The sequence below is a fragment of the Hyperolius riggenbachi genome, chromosome 7, assembly GCF_040937935.1.
Source record: "Hyperolius riggenbachi isolate aHypRig1 chromosome 7, aHypRig1.pri, whole genome shotgun sequence".
Taxonomy (NCBI): Eukaryota; Metazoa; Chordata; class Amphibia; order Anura; family Hyperoliidae; genus Hyperolius; species Hyperolius riggenbachi.
Window position 1 is genome coordinate 243,130,748 of NC_090652.1, and position 22,814 is coordinate 243,153,561.

The 22,814-nt window shown below is 44.1% G+C and overlaps 1 protein-coding gene across 2 annotated transcripts in view; it reads right to left on the reverse strand.

The window, feature by feature from the left end:
- Positions 1–301: 301 nt before the first annotated feature.
- OSBPL6 (oxysterol binding protein like 6) overlaps positions 302–22,814 on the reverse strand; it is a 334,312-nt gene continuing 311,799 nt past the window's right edge. For both annotated transcript variants that reach the window (XM_068245435.1, XM_068245434.1), the window contains 5 exons: positions 18,164–18,308; positions 12,187–12,331; positions 6,252–6,378; positions 4,314–4,436; positions 302–1,290 (listed from right to left, as the gene is read on the reverse strand). In XM_068245435.1, the coding sequence (XP_068101536.1) occupies positions 1,182–1,290; positions 4,314–4,436; positions 6,252–6,378; positions 12,187–12,331; positions 18,164–18,308 (649 nt within the window). In that variant the 3' untranslated portion in view covers positions 302–1,181. The remainder of the gene's footprint in view (positions 1,291–4,313; positions 4,437–6,251; positions 6,379–12,186; positions 12,332–18,163; positions 18,309–22,814) is intronic.

Here is a 22,814-nt window from a genome sequence, read left to right on the forward strand (position 1 = left end):
AATATTGATTTTTCATCCTACAGATAACAAATGATCAATATCTATGTAAAGTTGATTATTTGTAAGATGTGTAAAGGCGTGTACACATGCCTGATTCATTCAAACGACCTGTCGTCAGACCCGCCCGCGGGGCGGCCATTCTGCCGACAGTTTCTCCATGTGTACAGTCTGTCGGCAGGCTGATAAGGCTGGTTTTGACTAATTCACTCAGCGGATCGGTCAAAACCAGCCTTATCAGCCTGCCGACAGACTGTACACATGGGGAAACTGTCGGCAGAACGGCCGCCTCGCGGCCGGCTCTGACGACCCATCGTTTTAATGAATCAGGCATGTGTACGCGTCTTTAGGTTGCACATTTCTGCAGAATAAGACAAATAATAATAAAAGACAAATACTCTTGCAAGAATCTCACATTCCTTGCAATCGATCGTATTTTGAACAACTGCAAAGAACACATCATTTATTAGAGCCTTCTGAGATCTTCTAAGTAGAATTAAAAGTAGCCATACATCTAGCGATTATCATTCAATCAACTAAGCGATCGACTTTATTGGGTGATCAACTTCAGTGTGGTTGTTTGAAAGTTGACAGACTAGTGGCCCAGACACTAACGAGCGATATTCAATGCAATTCACCTTCACTAATCAATCTGACCATTGTTGTGCTTCCATTCCCTGAATGCAAAAAAAATCAATTCAGTGTTGAATTATGTTAACAGTGGCATTCCTGTGCAATCAACGGATATCTTCCATCCTGCTCGTTCGACTAGGTTGGTCGATTCAACATGATATCAGCCATTTTTCATTCTCTCTTGATTCAAGAAAATTATCTAATTGATACAACCGAATCGCTAGATGTTTGGGCACCTAAAGGGATAAAAGGTACTAGATATAACCCAGGCAACATAAGGGATAAAAGGGACTAGATATACCCCAGGCAGCATAGAAGACAAGGGCTACTCGCCCTATACATCATCTATACTCCTCAGTTAATCCAAATTGAATTCCAGAATGCCACATTGCTTTAAGCAAATACTTTTTAAAAATGAAGATAAAAAAGCAAATGCAATGATTTTGTGCATTACAAAAAAAATAATTTGACAGCAATATGAAACAAAATTGTGCATAGTTATAGATCTGCTGATATCATAATGACTGTTTTATCAAATCTAAATTCTAATATTACCAAAGAACAGGTAAATCAACTTTGCTAAAACCGGGGTCCTTGCGCAGCTCCCAGTAGGTGTCATTAGAAACCCATGTCTCCTTATTATGGGCGTCGATCACCTTCCTGCAAGAATGACACAGACAAGACAGAATACATGAGATCATAAGGGTGTATACAATTAGGTGCAAACAGGGTCTCAGAAACCGCTTGGCAGACAGGGATCAGATTTAAAGCAAACCTGAAGTGAAAATAAACATGATATAATGAATTGTATGTGTAGTACAGCTAAGAAATAGAAGCACAGCCTCCGTAGAAGCGCATAGATAGCGCAAAACAGCCATAAGGCTAACCTGTGCCCAGCACCCACCACCAGCTCACAGCCTCCATCTCATGGTATGTGTACCTCTTCATTATTGCACGTGATGTGATGTGTTTCCACCCTTTGGAATAAAGTACAGTCTACAGCAGTGCCGACGTTGTACTCTTCGTTTTCTCGCAATAGAACATTAGTAGCACAGATATGAGTCTCATATAGTTTCCAGTATTCCAGTACAGGAAGAGTTAAGAAACGTCAGTTGTTATCTAAGCAAAAGAGCTTCACTAAACTCTTTCGACCCACTGGGTCCAATACAATTCTGTTTTCTGAAGCACTTAAACAGCAAATAAACAGTAAGAGACGGTTTGAGATAAGGTTTTACAGCAGGACAGTTCAAAGGGTCATTATTTCTGCTTTGTTTTATGGTTAAAAGACAGAGTATACTTTCAAAACTGCAACTGTCACAGACTGATGCAATGTTATTAGGAAAAAAACAATATTACTGAAAATAAAGGTATGAGACTCTTTTCTTTGCTACTGATGTTCTATTCTGTATCTGTACTATACGTACAATTCATTATATCATACTTTTTTCCCTTCAGGCTTGCTTTAAGCTGGCCATACATCACTTGATGTATGACCAGAATGACCATTAGATAGACGTGGTATGGTTCTCATTCAGCTCTGAAACATGCCTGAAGAAGAAACTTTCGAAAGCTTGCAAAGGAATCTTGTACAGTTAGTCATTAAAGGTATCACCTAAACAACTTTTGTTGTTATGTCTTCGGATTCTCTCTATGACTAATACCGGACCACACACAACTGGCTTCATAAAGGCCCATACACACGTCTGATTTTTGTGAACGACGGGTCGTTTGAACGTCCCGTCAAATCGGGCGTGTGTACAGACTGTCGTTCGCATGATAAGACTGAGTTTGAGCGATCCGCTGGGCAAAAATCAGACGTGTGTATGAGCCTTTAGATAGATCCCGCTCTAATCTAATCTCATCTGATTATAGAGGGATCAATTGCCTGCCCACACACTGCCCAGTGATTTGCAATAGATTTCAGCATGAACTTCTTGCAGTACCTTTCGAGTCCTTATGACCAAACATTTCTGGCATTCCTGATCGATCAAAGGATTGATCAGCGGCCATGTTGTGGTGCCGATTCTCTTCCAATTCAATAAAATTATGGAATCGGAAGGTAAATCGGGCAACAATACTGAATGATGTATGGGAATCTTAAGTGATAAAAGGTTATCCATCATAATTTAACAAGATTTGCAATGTATGTTTGAAGGCCCTAAACATTACCATTTCTGATTAAAATATTAAAGACCATGTTAAACTGCAATGCAATTTCTACATGTATCAGCTTATAGTTGATATTTGATATTACCGTATATACGTGGCTATAAATCGAGTAATTTAGGTCTAACTCACTAAAGCAAAACATGGGAAGGTCGTCTTATATTCGAGACCTAAATTTCTTGACTTATAGCTGGGGGTTCCTCTCCATGCTACCAGGGTGCCCACCTCTCTCTCCGGAGTCCTAACATTAATGCCTCTATCTGTCCCCGCTTCATCCTTTCTTTCTCTACCCCCCCCCCCCCCTCTTCCTGCCTTCCTCTCTCCCCCGTGTGCAGTGCGGTAGACATCCGTTATCTGGTGTACCACCAGGCGCTGTGTCCTCTGCTCTTCTCTTTCGTTCTCCACGTTGAGTAGAACAGCGTCTCTCCAGCTCCCAGTGTCATGCAGCTCCCGGTGTCATGCAACTCCCGATGTCATATGACACCAGGAGCCTCTATAGAACGGTCAGAGGCATGAGCGAAAGAGAAGAGCAGAAGATACAGCGGCCGGCGGTGGACTAGGTAACATATGTCTACCATACTGCACTCTTGCCTACATCGGGGAGAGGGAGGAAGAATTGGGGTAGAGAAAGGTAGAAGCAGCAGGGGCAGAGAGAGAAAGGAACCGGGGGAGAGAGATTCAGGAGCCGGGACATAGAGAGGAAGGAGAAGGGGGGGGGGGGGGGAGAAGAAGAATGGGGGTGAGGAAGAGGTGGTGAGGGCAGAGAGAGGCAACAGCTGGGGGATAGAGATGCAGAAGGGGGTGGTTTAAAAAGTAACTTAGGTGGGCGCATGTTAAAAAAAAAGCTACCTCGTCAGATTTTGCTACAGTGTACTGTACACAAGGCACTAATACAGGATCACATGTCACACAGCAGGGAGGGTGGACACAGCTGCAGCAATATAGAGGAAAAATAATGAACAGGTGCTGGCTGCAATAGGTGACCGGGAGGTGTTAATGTTTTTACTTGGGGACCAGGGAGGGTAATAGTTTTAGTGCTTTATGTAGTATACATGTAAACCCCTTCTGGTCCCCAAGTACAGAGCCAGCAATCCCCACTTGCAGACTTTAACTTTCATGGGCCGACTTATACTTGAGTCTTTAAAAAATTCCAGCCAAAAGGGGTCAAATTTTTGGGTCGACTTATACAAGAGGTTGACTTGTTTTCGAGTATATAGTCTTCCCCTCTTCAAACTGATTGGTCCAATACTAGTCAATGAAACCTAGCTAGAGAGCTAAAGATTGCCATACATTAGAATTGTGATAGATCACAACGATGGACTTCTACATGATTTTTGCAGCTCTTTATCAGATATAGTCTCAGTCTAGTTCATGGAAATTTCTGATGAGATCTCCAAACTCATTATTGAAGAGATCTCTAGATAGTGGCTATTGGCTACTTACATACATAAATGTCATCACTATAGACACTGTGATGTATTCTACTTTCCAGCAATGCACAATTCAGTTTAACTCACCGGAAATATTTTGGCGTATATTCTATATGGTTATCTTCCATGTGTTTTCTCCTGGTTCTCTGAAGCTCTTCTATTCTTTGTTTTTCCGTTCCAGCAGCTTCCAGGTTTCCTTCTTCAAGAAATCTACAATACACAGAGCAATTCTAATGCTGGGCAAAGATTGCGCACAGAGCACAGGCTTCTAATTCTGAAGGCTAAGCTAAAATTCCTGAGAACAATTATCAACTCGTTTATAGAGAAATGAAAGGCTGATCTGAAGACCACAAGGTCTGCAGCAGAGGAAGATTTGCACCAGTGTAGCCAAATGTTCTATCAGCACTGTACTCTTGAAAACACTTCTACAGTGCACATAGGTACAGTAATGCTGGTGATAGATACTTCGTAACATGCATGTTGCTATGGCAACAAGCGGCATAGTGATCTGCTGCTAACTAAAAGTGGCACAGAGAGAGATGGATAGCGTACTGGTAAGGCTGATGCCTTTGATGTGGGATTTGAGCCCTTTGACAAGGGTTCTTTGAGCAAGGATCCCTAATGATTCAGGTCGCCTGTGGAACATGCCATAAGTGCAGTACTTTGCAAAAAATTGCATTAAAGTTAGTTTGTGCTGCTCACCCCTTTATATTAGTTTATATTTTCCCCTGTGAGCCTGCATAACCATGCCCACCTCTAGCACAGTTAAGCATATAAATGAGTGGATTGCACATGTTCAGAGAGTTAATTTGGTAGCTAGTGGAAGGTGAGGTGTTTTTAATTTCATTTTCTCCCATTTAGTTGACTCTTGGGTTCTTGGATTAGCTCCCACTAGACTGCTGATAAAAACTAGCATTGCATGGTTAGAGTAGGACTCACCAGATCGGGGACACTTTGGCGCAGTTGGTGAGCTTAAGCGCGTTAAAGCGTAACCAAGAGCCCCTATCACTGTTTTCCTGTTGTGTGCTGCAGCCCCTCTGTATTTTAAATAAGTGGCTGCAGCTCTGGTGCTTTGAGTCCACCAGGAGAAAGGTGCAATATAAATGTCTTTGTCTTGGAAGATGTCTGTCTATGTCTTGTGATGGAAGGATGCACAGGGGATGGAAGGTGGCCCAGAGGGGGACAGAAAGAGGAACAGGGGGAAAAAAGGTGACACTGGGGGACTGAAGAAGGCACAGGGGGACGAAAGGTGGCACACGAGGACTAAGTCTCCTTTTCCACTAGCAGTGATCTGCTACAAAAAGAGCATCACAGATGTTTTGCCAGTCGCAACAGCACCAGCCCAATTCAATTTCGTTTGAATTGCAATTGCGGGCCTGCACGATTTTTCCTGTGATCATGCTCCTACACCTGACAGTTCAGCACAATTGTGGTAATGGTAAGTGAAGGAAGCACAATCGCAGTGCAATCGGGCTTTCTAGTGGAAAAGCACCCTAAAGGAGACACAGAGGGATGGAAGGTGGGCTAAAGGAGGCACAGGAGAACAGAGGCTGCATAAAGGGGGACACAGGAGGCACAGGGAAACAGAGGGGGAGACTGGAGGCACAGGGAAACAGAGGCAGACACTGGAGGCACAGGGGAACAGAGGGGGACACTGGAGGCACAGGGGAACAGAGGGGGACACTGGAGGCACAGGGGAACAGAGGAGAACACTGGAGGCACAGGGGAACAGAGAAGGGCAGAGGTGAAACAGACAGGGACACTGAAGCCATAGAGAGACACAGTGGAAGCAAAGAGAAGGCAAAGGGGAAAAGAGGTGGCACAGAGGGGGACACTGGAGGCACAGGGGACAAAGGTGGAATAGTTTTCCAATTTACCTTCAGGTTATAAATCAACCTAAATTCCCTATCTCATTTATTACCTGGGGGCTACCTGTACATGTTATGATTTGGTTGTATTTCTCACAGTAATCAGGCGAGTGGAAACATTTAACTCGCTGTTATTACTGCTGTCACCAGTATGTACCTTTGATCTGGCCGGAATCTTGCGTCTGTCTTTGGGAGGAAATCTTTCATTACTGGGTCCAGTTCATTTAGCTCAATAGCAAATCTTGTGAAGCCATAATAAAGTTCAAAGTTAGTTGGCATTGAACCTGAAGAATAATAAAACATAACAAAGCCACAATTAACTCCAATTCACATATTCAAACCTACATCTTAATACACAGATCCTGCTAGGGCCCTGATTCATAAAGCATTACCGCAAGTAGTAACTACTGATTTTACTGAGCATTGAGGAAAATGTCAATTCATCAGGGCTGTTACCGCATGGCAAGCAAAAATTTGTGCGGTAAATACCGGAACATCAGTAAACATCATAACATAATAACAATTAGAACATGCGGTAAAGCCCAGTAACATGTGCGGTGATTACCTCCAGCTCTGATATGTCAAAACCAGCTTCACTGTGCAATAAACCATGACTGACAGAAGCAGAGAGCCAACTGGAACAACCTCTGAGTCCCTCTAACAGGTTCCAATACCTTCTAGGGAGGTTCTAGCTTCTCTACGCCCCAGGCAGCAGAGGAGAAAGTAGGCACAAAACAGATTTACCCTGCAGCCCTTCAGACATTTAACCCTTTAGGTTCCTGTTTGAAGATGCAGAGGAGCAAGTGGGGAAATCATCTAAGCATGGCCAGTCTTATGTTTCTTGGAAGTTCATCAACACTCTGGCCATTAACCACTTCCCCTCCCCCGGTGACGAGTATCTACATCCCTTCTTTACCTTGCAGGGTATCTACATCCCTTCTTTACCTTGCAGAGATGTAGATACTCCTCCATTGCTGAGGTGCACTACCACTCGCTCCTGACGCCAATCGGTAGAGGGGGGGATGAATGAATGGGAATGCAGTTCCCATTCATTAAACCAAGTCACCATGTGAAGGAGCACCGGCGATCAATGAGATGCCGCGTCATTCACAAAAAACAAAAGCAATGTGGCCACGCATAGCTTCCTGTTTAGCGTACTAATAGTAGGCAACATAAAGGAATGCATGAGGACATCTTGTGGCTAAATAGTAAAATTATACCTACATACAAATTTTTTAATTAAAAACCCCACATTTACATTTAATTACAGTCCCTCCCACACTCTGCCATAGTACCCAGTTTGTTTGTTTTTTTGTATTAAAAAATACAAATTAACATAAAAAAAAACATAAATAGTTACCATAGGGACTGAACTTTAATATGTATGTCAAGAGCGTATATTATTGTTATTTTTTAAATCATGGGCTTGTAAATAGTGGATGCAAAATTGAAAAAAAATGCACCTTTATTTTCAAATAAAATATTGGCGCCATACATTGTACTTGCATCAATTCAAAAACAACCGCAAATACAATTTGTCTTTCTGCTAACTGCCTTGACAAAGGGGACCCTTTGTGGCCCCGAAACAATCATCGGCTTATGCAGGTCAGACATTTGTTGTGCATGTATGTGATGGGACAATAAACTTCACGTTGGTTGCTCCTGAAAGTCTGTGTGCGGACTCCTTCATCGGAAGTATACATTGTACTAGGGAAATATTTTAAACGTTGCAACAACCGGGACAAATGGGCAAATAAAATGTGTGGGTTGTTATGGTATATATTATTTTAAAACTATAATGGCCAAAAACTGAGAAATAATTATTTTTTTCCCATTCTTTTCTTATTATGCCCATTAAAATGCATTTAAAATAAAATAATTCTTAGCAAAAAGTACCACCCAAAGAAAGTCTGATTGGTGATGAAAAAAAACAAGATATAGATTGTTTCATTGTGATAAGTAGTATTAAAGTTATAGGCGAATGAATGGAAGGAGCGCTACTGCTCTAGTGTTTAAGGGGAAAAAACCTTGGAGGTGAAGTGGTTAAATTAAATGTTAATAAAGGCTAACAGAGCCAGAGGGAGTAGAACAAACGTACATCTAAAGGGATGCCTTGTGGGAGAGCAGCGTGTAACAAAACAGAGACTCCACGCTGCTGTTCTACTATTGCCAAACAGGTGTTTGTGAATTGAAGCCATGATTTTCGGTAAATTACCGAACTTCTACCACGCCTGTGAAAATCTTTATGAATTAGGAAAGAAAAAGTCTAAAATACCGAATGCAGTAGAATGCGGTATTTTAACAACCTGATTTTGTATTGCACAGTCTTTTATAAATCAGGGCCTTTGTGCAGATATCAAGAACAAATTGAGATCGGCCATATTTTGTACAAGTACAGGGCCAGATGCTCAATTACATCATAGACAATTTGGACAGACTGGGGTTAATGCTGGTGTTTGGGTAAATGCTAGCTCTGCTTATTTCAACTGACAGGATTTGGTGGAAGAAAACAAAAAGCGAGTATCCTTTAGGTGACAATTAGTCAGAAACAGGTTAGGGGTATGTAAATTTTACTGGTCTGGAGGTTAAGGTTAGGAAGCAGAAAGGAGTTAATGTTAGGTATCATAAGAGGTTAGTGGAAATACCATATGTGGCAAAAGGAGGGTTCTGTCTGGAGGAAAGCGGTTTGAGTAGGCTATTGACAAACAATGAAATAGTCTTTGCGCAAAAGGTGGATCAGCGCAACACCAGGCCGCCTCCGAATGGCCTCCATCAGAGATGCGCTGAGCCCCCCCAGGAACTACAAACGCACCTTGAACCCGAACAGAAGCTCTGCACATACACCAAAAGCATGGCTGTTAAGTGGGAGCAGCTGACCAAAAACAAATTAAATTAGTACATAGCAAGGAAATGAGCAGCGCTACTTAAAAACAGGCAAGTGCCTACCTGCAAAAGAGTGCAAGCCTCACTTGTGGGATATAATACACACCGAGCATACACATAACGTGTCTACCACTGGAGGATGTTGGTTTCCTGTAACAGCTTGCATGCAACCTATTAAGTACTCGTCCCTCCCACTGCGAAGAAGTCAATCCTCCATGGGAGGGGCCTAACACTAACTAAATCCTAACCTATGCATATGCATAGCCTAGGTGCGGCTAATGCGCTGCTCATTTCCTTGCTATGTACTAATTTAATTTGTTTTTGGTCAGCTGCTCCCACTTAACAGCCATGCTTTTGGTGTATATGCAGAGCTTCTGTTTGGGTTCAAGGTGCGTTTGTAGTTCCTGGGGGTGGGGCTCAGCGCATCTCTGATGGAGGCCATTCGGAGGCGGCCTGGTGTTGCGCTGATCCACCTTTTGCGCAATTTTCAATTTTACTTGATTAGCCGCACCCAGGCTATGCATATGCATAGGTTAGGATTTAGTTAGTGTTAGGCCCCTCCCATGGAGGATTGACTTCTTCGCAGTGGAAGGGACGAGTACTTAATAGGTTGCATGCAAGCTGTTACAGGAAGCCAACATCCTCCAGTGGTAGACAGGTCATGTGTATGCTCGGTGTGTATTATATCCCACAAGTGGGGCTTGCACTCTTTTGCAGGTAGGCACTTGCATGTTTTTAAGTAGTGCTGCTCATTTCCTTGCAATGAAATAGTCTTTGCAAATGGTATGGCATAGCCAAGATCTCAAATGCACAGTGAGTGCCTTGCACATAAACAAGGAATAGCTGCACTTCTGGTAAGTATCACTCTCCTTGATCCTCCATTGACAGTAAACAGCTGATTTAGTAAGCCTTAAGGTGACCATACATCAGGTGACTTGGCAGCCGATGGACCATCTGATTTGACTATTCTAATCAGATCGGATGAAAATCTGTGTTGCCATGAGCATGCCCGAATGACGATTTGACCAATTTCGGGCCGACATTAGTCAAATTTATTGACCGGACATGCTGGAAGATGTCAAGCCGACGTGTCAACAGGTGCATGCCGGTAACGGCGTGAGATATCAGGATGAGCGACCAACGTGACATCACACACGTGCCTATGTATACGCCGTCATCCACGTGGGGCCCGTGTATGCGAATGGAGCATGTAAAGTATACTGCACCAGAAGGGCACATTTTACTTTAGGGGGACAGCGCCAGGGAAGTCGAAAGCGACATCACAAGGCTGATTCCTGAGAGATTTCATGCTGAAAACGATGGGGAAATCGGCCTGCGGTGTATGGGCAGACAGCAGATCTCTCTCCGACCAGAGAGAGATCTGTCTATTGGTCTATCTGCCCATACATCATCTGATGTATGGGCACCTTTAGGGAAAACATCAGATATACTCATATTGTGTGTTACACTAAACAGCACCCCAGTGATCAGCAAACATTGTAGAAAGTGTCAGCCACCACAGGAAAGGGAGATCGCACCCCCCCCCCCCCCCTTTCCGATCCCTACTCACCTGTAGCTTTCTTGGTATAGCAGCATATAGTATTCACTGAAGATAAGCCATCTAGTTAAAAAGCAGCTAATAGAGTAAAATGGCTCAGTGGCCCCACTCATTAAAACAAACTTTATAAAACACTTGGAACAGGCATAGAAATACTCTTTGAATCTTTTATGGTACCAGCCTCTACCCCTGAGCACCAGGCAGCTGTCTTTCCGTTGAATGAAAGGAGTAACAGCTTGCGTCAGACTGGGGTTAAGGACATGCTGGTATTTGGGGAAATGCTAGCTTTGCTCATTTCAACTGACAGGAGTTGGATGAAGACAACAAAAACGTGAGTATCCGTAAGGGTCAGGTTTCAATTAGGAAAGCAAGGGTTAAAAAACAGGTTAGTTTTACTGGACTGGAGGTCAAGGTTGAGTAGCAGAAAGGAGCTTATGGTAGGTGTCATAAGAGGTCGATATTAAAAGGTTAAGAGCGATTTACCATATGTGGCAAAAAGAAGGTTTTGTCTGCAGGAAAGTGGTTTAAGCAGCCGATTACCAACTAATAAACGGTTTCTGTAGATGGTATGGCGTAGCCAAGACCTTAGATGCACAGCTAGCAAAATGAACAGCACCAATTTCAAAAGTATGACCACTGGTCTGTCTGAACACTCAGCTATACATTTACACATCAAATGTGTGCTGTTCATCCGCTACTAGAATAGTGTCTTACTGCTAGTCAAGTTCTACTGCACTGCACAGTGCTGTATGACTAATAATGTGAGCTTGTTTAGAGTAGAGGAAAGCAACAGGTCCAGAGATGTTACTATGGGGGGAAGCAGCCAGTGGGAGGCCCCAACCTCTTACAAGACTCTCCCCCACTAGAGCCAGAGCAGGTATTGCTGTGGACACACTCATTATGGGTGGGGGAGTCATGAATGGTGGTCTCACTTGTTATATAACCCCTGGCAGATGGGCCCCCTGGAGTTTGTCATCTCCATGTGGCGGGAGGAAAGAAGTGTGGATGTAGGGGAGCTCCGATCAGAGTTTTGCTGGGGAATAAACACCTCATTAGTTAGCCTGCTAAGCTACATTCACAGTCAGCAGGCTAATGGAGGGGCTTTGTATAGACCATGCTGATCGGCATCATCTATGATGAACTGTTACATTAGGCTTGCATTGATGAGCTGGGCTGGCAAGGCTCGACTAAATTACGCCATTTTTTGCCAGCTATGGCAGTCTGTGTACAGTATTCAGTCTGTCTAAAATTATTCTATCTGATATGGATGTCCGTCCTCCAATCTGCTCTCCTAACTAAAGCTTTGTGTACACGTACAAGGACTGTTACCCGTCAGGGATTGGAACGCGGTCTCTCAGGCGGCGGGGACGAGGCTGTGCAGATGTGTTGCTAGCCTCCAGGTTAGCGATGGGTTCTGTTGCTAAGTGGGGGGGGGGCTAACAAAGTGGTGCACAAGGAGAATCACAGAGCGGCCAGGGTGAGTGGGGAGAACAATGCCCTCAGCCAAGTCTAGCCGGCAGGCAAATTGTTTGCGTCATACTTGACGTGATCAGGGACTGTTGTACAAAACATTATTTGTTGAAACGCAGGCGTAAATAAAAATACAACAACGATTATTTGAAATGCCGTCCATAGTTTGCCACCACTATACCTGGCCTCCATATGCACTTAGCAGCAGGAGCTTCTCCACAATACAGAGCTTCATGCCACTTTCCAAAGAGTTGATGCACAACCTTCCCTTCATGATCCATTACCACCCCATGGATCTCATTCACATTGGAGCTCCAATAATTACCCTGTTGAAAAGAAAACACAATATTAATCAAAATAACATTGCATGGGACAAGTACAGGTAATCTGGTCAAAGCCATCTACATTTACCACTCACACTCCATTGGCTGATCTCCTCTGTATTTTATAAAAGAGAAACACGGACCCAAATTCAAGTTTTTTCCTGCGATTTCTCAGTAATATTTTTTTCACACCTTATCAATAAAATACATTTTCAGCCCCCAGCAAGCAAGAAACAGTACAAAAAATAAGTTATGCCAAATTAAGTGAAGTCTGCTATGAATTTTCTTCTCTACTATTCTGAACTTTTTTTTTTTTTTTTTTTTACTTGCAAGGTGCTAAAAAAGGTATGTTAGTGATAAGATGCAAAAATATCTTCAGGGAGAAAATTCAGGAGAAAAGTGAATTGAATGAGGGTTACAGATTCACCAGAGTTATACACCACCAAGTGACAAAATATTATAAAGTATATACAGTTAGAGCAGTTAATCTGTGCCTATACTGATGATATAACTGCAGTATAATGATCACATATGTAAAGAAATGTGCTTCTAAAATGCTTCCACTACTTCCTTGGAGCATAACCAATCTTAATCCTAATTTTGAGACTTTTAACAAATATAAAGATAACACTTAAAGAGACTCTGAAGTCTCAAAAAAAGCTTCTTTTTATTTAATAAAAGTGTTTAACCTAATAGCCCTAACTAAACCGCCGCATTCGTGCCGTTCTAATCTAACTAAATCCCCCCAAACTCCCCGGGGGGGGGGCAATCCGGGCAGCGCTGCCGTGTGAGGCAGGGCTATGAGCCGCAGCTCTGCCTCACACGCGTCTGTCAGCGGTGCATCGCCGCCTCTCCCCCGCCCCTCTCAGTCTTCCTTTGCTGAGAGGGGCGGGGGAGAGGCGGAGATCCGATGCAGGGCTGCAGCTCATAGCCCTGCCTTACACGGAAGCGCTTAGGGCAGCAAAATCCATGACCAACAAATTCGTGGATTTTGCGGGGGAGAGGGAGGGGGAGTTAGGCGGGGATTTAGATAGCTTACAGCCGCGGGATGCAGCGGTTTAGTTAGGGCTATTAGGTTAAAGACATTTATTAAATAAAAAAGATGGTTTTTTAGACACTTCAGTGTCTCTTTAAGTGCACAAAGCGTTAGGTATAGTGAACACAGTGGGAGTCAATTGTAAAGGTTGTAGAATGTGGCAATTCACTGATATAGGTGAAAAAATTATGATTGCACGTTTCATTTTAAGAAAACCATGCTGTGAACCATGCTCACAAGCGGCAGTATGTAGACCCGTAATGTCACAAACCTAGGACTGGAGTTGGGGGAAAGGCCACCAGGGCCCAGGCCTAGGGCAGCAGAATAATATGGGCAGGAAGTCAGCAAAGTGGCACCAACACAGTAGCCCCAGTGAGCCGCGGCCGCCCTCACTGTGCTCGGCACACTGCAGCCTGTATCTGGTAGGACCAAAGGAGAATCAGCAATTATCTGCTTCCTGCAAGCAACCCTCTATTGGCAGTTTGCCTCCCCTGGCTCCGCCTACTGGCAGAGCGTGAACCGGGGTAGTTGCAGGAGTGGAGAGACCAGACGGGAGGGGAATGGAGACACTGGGGAGATAGATAACATCCCCTTCCCCAACTGTCCATGGGCCTTGGGCTGTGAAAAATACAACTCCGTCCCTGCACAGGGGGGCCTGTAGACTAAGTCTTCATCTGACATTGCTATGAGCTGCAGTTATCACTTCCTGCCTGGCTATATCACAACTGCACTGGCAGATGCACTTCCCAAGCTTGGTAAATCAGGCCCAGCATGTGTCAGCAAGTATGTTGAGAATACCAATGAGATGCAAATAATTCAAGCTCAGATGAAAATAGTATCAAGCTTGGCTGGCATTGGTTCATTCAGATGTAATGCCTGTCAATTTTAGTTGTCCAATTCCAAGCTGAATACAATTTGCGTGCAAACTGTAATTATTTGCAAAGACTATCTCTCGTTATTAATGCATTGAAAGCATAGGAGTGTGGGATGACCAGAATCCATCAGAATTCTACAACTTTTAAATAAAAATGTCCTGTAATCAGGGCCGGATTTGTACTTTCCAGCGCCCTAGGCCAGCTGTCACCAACCTCCCCCCCCCTCCTCCCCCCATTCTGTCCAACTCTGACTAGTTTGAACGGGCCCCCCTCTGTTTTGCTGCTTTGCCCCGTTCAACAAAGAAGCAGTGCATGCTCTGCCCACTCCATGTAATTTTGCGCTCCTGTCTGCATGCACAGCAGGCGATAGTGTTCTGGGCTTGCATACTTCAGAAATGATGCTCATGTATGAGCACTCAGCAGCACTTGTCAAGTACACATACCCATAACACTCCCTCGGCTCCTGTGCACATGCATACAGGAGTGCAAAATCACAAGGAGCCCCAGTGGACAGCGCTGCTTCTTTGTCCTCTGTGCTACTTGCTGCTGTCAGAGCCACAAATAGGGGACAGTGTAGCACAATGCAGAGAAGCCCATCCAATACAGAGAGCAGGTAAGTAGAAGGATCCGACACTACACACACTGGCATAGATGTAGTGTAATGTTAGGTACACATGATGCAATTTTCTGACAGATTTACTGTCAGGTCGATTATTTCCATCATGTCTGATCTAATTTCAATTTTTCGATCAATTTGCTGTTCACTTCTATGAAAAATCATTCAGAAAATTGATTGGAAAGCAGATCGGACATGTTGGAAATAGTCGATCTGACAGTAAAGCTGTCAGAAAATTGCATTGTGTGTACCCAGCATAAGCTCAGGTGTACTTTACACAGTGACAATTTAGCACTTAACCTTCTTGGCGGTAACCCCGAACGTAGTTCGGGGTAAGCCGCCGGAGGGTGCCGCTCAGGCCCTGCTGGGCCGATTTGTTTAATTTTTTTTTTGCTGGACGCAGCTAGCACTTTGCTAGCTGCGCCAGCACCCCGATCGCCGCAGCCGTGCGCCCGATCGCCGCTATACGGTGCGGCGCGCGGCCCCCCCCCCAGACCCCGTGCGCTGCCTGGCCAATCAGTGCCAGGCAGCGCCGAGGGGTGGCCCGGGACTCCCAATGACGACCCGACGTCAGTGACGTCGGTGACGTCATCCCGCCCGTCGCCATGGCGATGGGGGAAGCCCTCCAGGAAATCCCGTTCTTTGAACGGGATTTCCTGATCGGAGATCGCCGAAGGCGATCGAAGAGGGCGGGGGGATGCCGCTGAGCAGCGGCTATCATGTAGCGAGCCCTGGGCTCGCTACATGATATAGAAAAAAAAAAATTTAAAAAAAACTGCCGCGCTGCCTCCTGGCGTATTTTTTTATACCGCCAGGAGGGTTAAGACAGATCTTAAAATCAGTCAGCAGGAAGTTTTGTAACAGAATAACACTTTTTATTGGCTAACCAAAAGAAAAACAGTGAGCTTTTGGTTAATGAGCCGTCTTAAGACTTTGTGACTGTATACAAGATGTTAGGCACACAGCTATATATACAGTCAGCAGGAGATGCATTGATTGTTTTGTAAATATAAATAAATGTAACACAGTTGTCATTCTGTTTCAATATTTCCTGCTTTCACTGATGGTCAACACAGTACTTTGCTGGCAAAAAATGCCAGGAAAGAGTTAAACTGTAGCACAAAGAATGTTGTTGTCATTCTCTAGGAGGAAAAAAAAAAGCCATAAATTCAACAGATCTGAGGTCTTTAACAGCACTGACCTACTAGTAATAAACTAACATCAGTCAGGGAGGAGGAGAGCTACTAATTTCTGCCCGTGAATGCGTGCTGCATGAGAAAAACTAATCGGAACTCAAGAGTTCTGCTACTTGAGCCCATATATTTTTCTTCTCACAGCAGATTGTTTGTCCCCTCTCATCATACAGGTGACAGCAGATGCTGACTGCCATAACACACTTTGCACAAGTAAGAGAGATGCAGGGATCTCTGGAATTCAGGCAGACCAGAGCAAAGCAGGAGTGGTGATTTACTTTGACATGTGACCTCTTATCTCTCCAAGTCCTGCGCCCTGCTAATTTTCATCGCCCTAGGCCATGGCCTCTGTGACCTTCCCAGAAACCCGGGCCTGTAATATGAAATATGTTTAAACGGAATCTGAGGTGAGAGGCTGCCATAGTTATTTCCTTTTAGAAAACACCAGTTGCCTGGCTGTCCTGCTGATCTCTCTGGTCGGTAGTGTCTGAATCACACACCTGAAACAAGCATACAGCTAATCTTGTCAGGTTTTGTCCAAAACATCTGATTTGCTGCATGCTTGCTCAGGGTCTATGGCTAAAACTATTAGAGGCAGATGATCAGCAGGACAGACAGCCATTGTGCTTTGTTTAAAAGGAAATAAATATGTCAGTCTCCAAATGTCTCTCACCTTGAGTTCTCTTTAATATTAAAGGACATTCTTATATAAAAGTTTTACAATTCTTGTACTAGTTTGCATATAGGAGTACAAGGCATGATCAGAATTTATTTCCCTTTCAAGCAGAGAGAGAGAGAGAGAGAGAGAGAGAGAGAGAGAGAGAGAGAGAGAGAGAGGGAGGGAGGGAGAGGGGAGGACTGGCACTGTGGTTCAAAACTTCATTGAAAATTTGTTAAAAGCACTTACAGTTAGCACCCTGGTGCCCACCCAGCCGTTCATAGCTCAATGAAGCAAATACAACTGTAAATGGCTTTAACGATTTTTCAATAAAGTTTTGAATGGCAGTGCCAGTCCTCCCCTCTCTCTTTCTGCTCCATTGATACATGTATGCATATAGGACTTGAGCATGCCACACAGGTTCATCTATGCACTACAGCAAGCTGGACACTACATAGACCAGTCCAGTCCGCCTCATTAGCGTAATCAGAGTTCTGGGATACAACTTTCTCTGCATATTCCCCCCCCCCCCCCCCCCCCCAAAAAAAAACAACAACATCATTCAACTGCTGCAAGTACATTTTCTGTTTTGGAGAACATTTATAAGGGCAACACCATCTTAAAGGGATACTGTAGGGGGGTCAGGGGAAAATGAGTTGAACTTACCTGGGGCTTCTAACGGTCCCCCGCAGACATCCTGTGTTGGCGCAGCCACTCACCGATGCTCCGGCCCCGCCTCCAGTTCACTTCTGGAATTTCCGACTTTAAAGTCTGAAAACCACTACGCCTGCGTTGCCGTGTCCTCGATCCCGCTGATGTCATCAAGAGCGCACAGCGCAGGCCCAGTATGGTCTGTGTCTGCGCAGTACACTCCTGGTGACATATGCGGGAGCGAGGACATGGGCGTGCAGGTGCAGTGGTTTTCTGACTTTAAAGTCAGAAATTCCAGAAGTGAACTGGAGGCGGGGCCGGAGCATCGGTGAGTGGCTGCGCCAACACAGGATGTCTGCGGGGGACCATTAGAAGCCTCGGGTAAGTTCAGCTTATTTTCCCCCGACCCCCTACAGTATCCCTTTAAGCTGGTATTGTTGTCTATGGGATTTCTTTCTACTTGTAACAAGGAGCGACAGTAATTTCTCTGACTGGGACACAGACAGCAATAATGGTCTATGGCTATAACTATTCCCAACTCTGTCTAGAGGTGCCCATACATAGTACAATTTTTCATTTTTTTTTCGATTAGATAATTTAGTTTGATTATTCCGTTAGATCGAATATATAATGATTTTTCCACCATGTCCGATCAGATTTTTCTTGAAAAAGATTTGATCATTTAGATCGAATAAACGGGAAAATCGAACATTTTTATTGTATCGTGTATGGGCACCATAGGACTAAGAATAAGATGTCTAGGCTACAGAGCCACCTAGAGGTAACGGGACTGGTGTTCTCTTCACCTTGATAAATGTCATCTTGCACATTGAAACATTGCTCTTCATGTTCCGTATGGTGATCTCACCATAATGTTCTATCCATCTTCTCCCGCTGAGGATGTTGTGTATACAGGTTGTTACTTTGTTCCACACATAGTAGTCCCCGTACCTAGGAGATAAATATTGTCATAAGAATCTAGAACACACATGTCAAACTCCAGCCTGGGGGCCAAATCTGGCCCTCAGAGCCATTACATTTGGCTCTCAAGTGGTTTCCCCACTTTGCATTATGTTTGGCCCACTCTAGACCGACAGGGAAGCTATATTGGAGGTGAAGCCCTAGAACACCAGGGAAGCCAAATGGGGGAGGGAGGGAGGGAAGGAGGAAGCACTAAACACTAGGGAACTGTATATGGGAGGGTGAGGGTCTATAAACAGCAGGGAACTGCATAGGGGAGGGTGGGGGTCTATAGACAACAGGGAACTGTATAGGGGAGGGAGGGCCACTAGACACCAGACATCTCTATTTAGTTTAGAGAATATGATTTGAATTTTTGTATCTAGTTTTACCTGAATTTCAGTATTTAATATATTTACTGTGTTAATTGATTTATTACATGTCCACTAACGCCATCTTGTTTACATAATTTTATACATTGTATTGATATTGGACTTTGTGTATTTTTAAAACAGCATGTTTTTATTTTATTTTTTTACAGATGATCAAGATCGTAGGTATGTGGGTGAGCGCTGCAGCCTCTTTCATCCTGACCGGTTGCGGTGGGGTTGTGAGTATGCGGCTATTTGTGTATTTACTTTTGTTGCTAGGAGACGTCTGGCCGCTCCACCCACCGCTGCTATGTCAGAGCCACTCTTATATTACATTGGGCGGCCTGACGGCGCGCGTGATTGGTTCCCGCTGTCATGTGCTTGGGGCACATGACTATTACGTCATTACTACTAGTTCCTGGTTACGGGGATAGTAGTGCGGGCAGGATGCGCCGTTTGGAGGCGATCTGGTGTCATCTGTGCGGCGGTGAAAGCGCTCCCTGATTGGTGAGTCTCCCCCTTTTGAATTTTTAAATACTGCACGCTCATTGGTGAGTGCTACTGCACGCTCATTGGTGCGTGCTTATTGGGACTGTTTCCCATCACGTCCGCTCCTTCTTTCGATCTTGATAGGTGTATAGCCCTGAGGGGGTGGGGTTTTCTAGTATATATATGTGTGGTGTTTCACTGTGTATTTAATGCAACTTGACAAAGGCCAACGGGTCGTTGCTTTTTATTGCTGTATGCTGCAATAAAAGTTCACTGAGCTTTTAATACTTTGTGTGGTGCCGGTCCTTGGAGGCTATGTTCTACTAGTTAATTCCAATAATAAAATATCGGTAAAGCTTATCAATATTTTCCTGTGACCTGACCTAACCTTACCCTCACATGACCCCTTCCACTTGATGCCTAACCCTTAATCAAACCCCCTAAGACCCCCCCTGAGCATGCCTAACTCCAAGAACCCTTCATCAAAACCTAACACTAAGGACACTCCCCCTCACTTAACCCTGAATACATACCCATTCCAATGCCTAACCACGGGCACCTATATTAATTAAGTAGGCTTAGTGCCTACTATTTGTAGCTCCAGTTTGCATAGCGGGTAGCCCCAGTGCCCAGATTAGGATTATTTTAAAATTACTTACAAATATTTTAGAATTAATTGGATTTTACATTTATCTTGTTTTGAAAATTTTCCCTCTGTGATAACAGATTAGTCGCACCATTTTAATTGTTAAAAACAAACTCTTGTTTTGAAAGAAAATAGTGTAAAAGGGTAAAAAAGTTTACTTTTATTTTCCACTGGGAACCTTACCAGTCACCGAGTTGTGCCACACTGAGCTCTGCAGGCTGGTAGGACATTGTTCTTAAGCATAATACACATGCTAGAAGAAATTATCTAAGTCTAAGAATTTAAGGTGTCCCAGAATGTTGTTTAAATCTCTAAATGACAGTGATGAATGAATGACGGATGAGCACCTTGAAGCCTCACCAATGCACCCCCCATTCTTGCTTTGACCCCTCCATTGGATAGTGCACGTCACACTGGTATAGTCAAGATGCATGTCTTTATAGCACGTATCGGCAGTGCCGTCGTTATGATTGAGTAATATTGTTAAGAGCGACAATTAATGGTGCGTATGTATGCACCGTAGGTTCTCCAAGTGCAGGAGATAAGGCTTGATTTAGAACAGGGAGCTTCTGCGTGCAAGCTACACTAAAGCTGTATAGTCCGGAAACTACTGAAACATACTGAACTGGATTAAAGATGGCGGCTTCCTGTGCTAGCTGACTGTGACCAGTGGAATTGGTGCTTTTCACACAGATAACATTACTTTGAGCCACGGGCAGGTGGGATAACTATACGGGCAATAAGAAGTTGGGAGGCGTTTGTATTGATTTCCAGTGGGCGAGGGAGCAGCGAGAACAATGGCATGGTTTAGTGCTCAGGCATTGCCAAAGATCTGACATGATGTATCTTTAGCAATCGTGCAGCGACTATACGCAACAGCCAAAATCACAGCGTTTTGTTGCTTGTCACCGCCGGCTTCGTTGTACCGACGCCGTTAGGTGGATATGGCCCTTTACATTTGTGTTGTGAAGCCTCGCTCTACAGCAGCCATGGGCACAGCTATATTTGCGCGACCAGGTGGGGGCAGCCCGCAGATTGGTATATGGTAATTCTTCCAATTACCCCACTGTGTGCTGCTCTCACTGGGGATGGGGGAAGGTTATAATGAGAGATTAGCTTTTAGTTCAACTCTCCTATTGATTTTCTACAGGAATAGAGTGAGCAGAGGCTGAACTAGAGGTTTTCAGGGGGCTAATCAGACGCAGGCGTAAATAATTAATTAGTTCCCTCTAATCAAGCTTACCAATTAATTATTCGCTCCTATTTATGATTAGCCCTGTGCAAAACTCTGGTTTCAGCAGAACTAGATAAAACCACCTGATGAGCTGAGAGAGATACCATCTTCTGTTGTAAGCATTCTCAGCAGGTAACGGTTTTTCATATGCGGAGATATCACTGACTTCATCCTGTGAGAGGAGAGATCAGTGACCCCCCCCCTTGTGTTTGCTGCAGTTTATGCACTCCCTCACACCTCACACATTAACGGCACACAGAGACCAGCTGGAGAGATAATTACTACGGTGGAGATCAGTAATAATTAGTCTGTAGGAATTACTGCAGTCTGGGCTCCTTGTACACTACATAACACAGGAATTGTGTCAGGTAAATCTGTATTACACTGCAGAATCTTCACCTATGTACAGGGTTGTCGAATACGATGCCGCAATATTTACAAATAGGTTCCGCACCTCAGAAGAGGTTTTAATGGTATAACTGTTATTCTTAAAATTCTCAAACATGTAAAAAGCCATCTTCCCACTGCTGCTTCTACCTCCCACTTCAAGGCAAAGGCTGTAGAAATTTGTGTGACATTTTTAATAAATAGCAAATGGATGGGTTCTTATTTTAGGGCCCCTTTCCAAGCAAACATATAGTTCTAGCTACCCCTCCCCCTCATAGCATTGTGAAAGCAGGCTAAAGCCTCAAACACATGTACAAGGAATGTCACCAGAGAAGGACTGGGAGTCAATATCTCGGACAACCGTGTAGGGCCACTACTAGCGACGTGTTCTGTTGCTATGCCCAGGAGGTGGGGGTGGATTGAGGAGGGGCCAGCAAAGGTGGAGCATAAACAGTGTCATACAGAGGGCAGGGGTGAGTGTCATACAGCGGGTGGGCGTGAGCCAAGTCAATTGACCATGTGGACTGTTTGCAGACACATCGAAGGGCATCAGGGACTGCTATAGACACACTAGATTCTCGGCAGAAACTTTATCAGTTGAATTTAGCCTCTGCACCAGCTGGGCTCAGCAAGTTCATTGGAAATGCAGTCCCACTATGGAGTCACATCTGAGCGTGGCTGTGCTTAATTAAACAAAAGTGTCCTGCGATGGCAAAAGGGTCTGTTTTATACGTTTTTAGAGGTGACAGCACTGTATTGTTCCAGGTGATTTACACAGAAATAAATTATTGCACTCTTTTGCATAAATGGTCTTTTGTAGTTAAGTTATTATTTTAGTTACATAGAGATTACAGCAGTAGATCATTTTTCACTTCTGTAGATGAAAAAGGTTTATCAGGCAACATAGTTTGGGGTGTTTGAGCAAAGCCTGCAATAATTACTTCTATAACCCTATACGCCTCTACAGTCAGCAGCTACAGGTAATGGCATTTTTATTGCCTAGTACACACCATTTTCTGTAAGATTTTTCTTTTTTTGATTTTCTGTAATTAGATTATTTTCTGTAAAGTACTGGTAGAGACTGGTCATTATCTCTGGTGCATTGTCTTCTGGTTATCTCTGGCTGAGTAGAACTATGCCTAATTGCTAGGCAGATAGATGGTTAGATAGATATGCTGGGATTACACCATACAATACCATACGATTTTTCTGTAATGCTGGGCATACACAGCCCAGATTCCTCTTATCAATCGAGCCGCTGATGGCTCGACTGAGAATATCCGACAGGTCCGATGACCTGCCGGATAAATTCCGCGCTCGATCCCCGCGGGCGGACAATAGCGGGAAATACAGGGAGTGCAGAATTATTA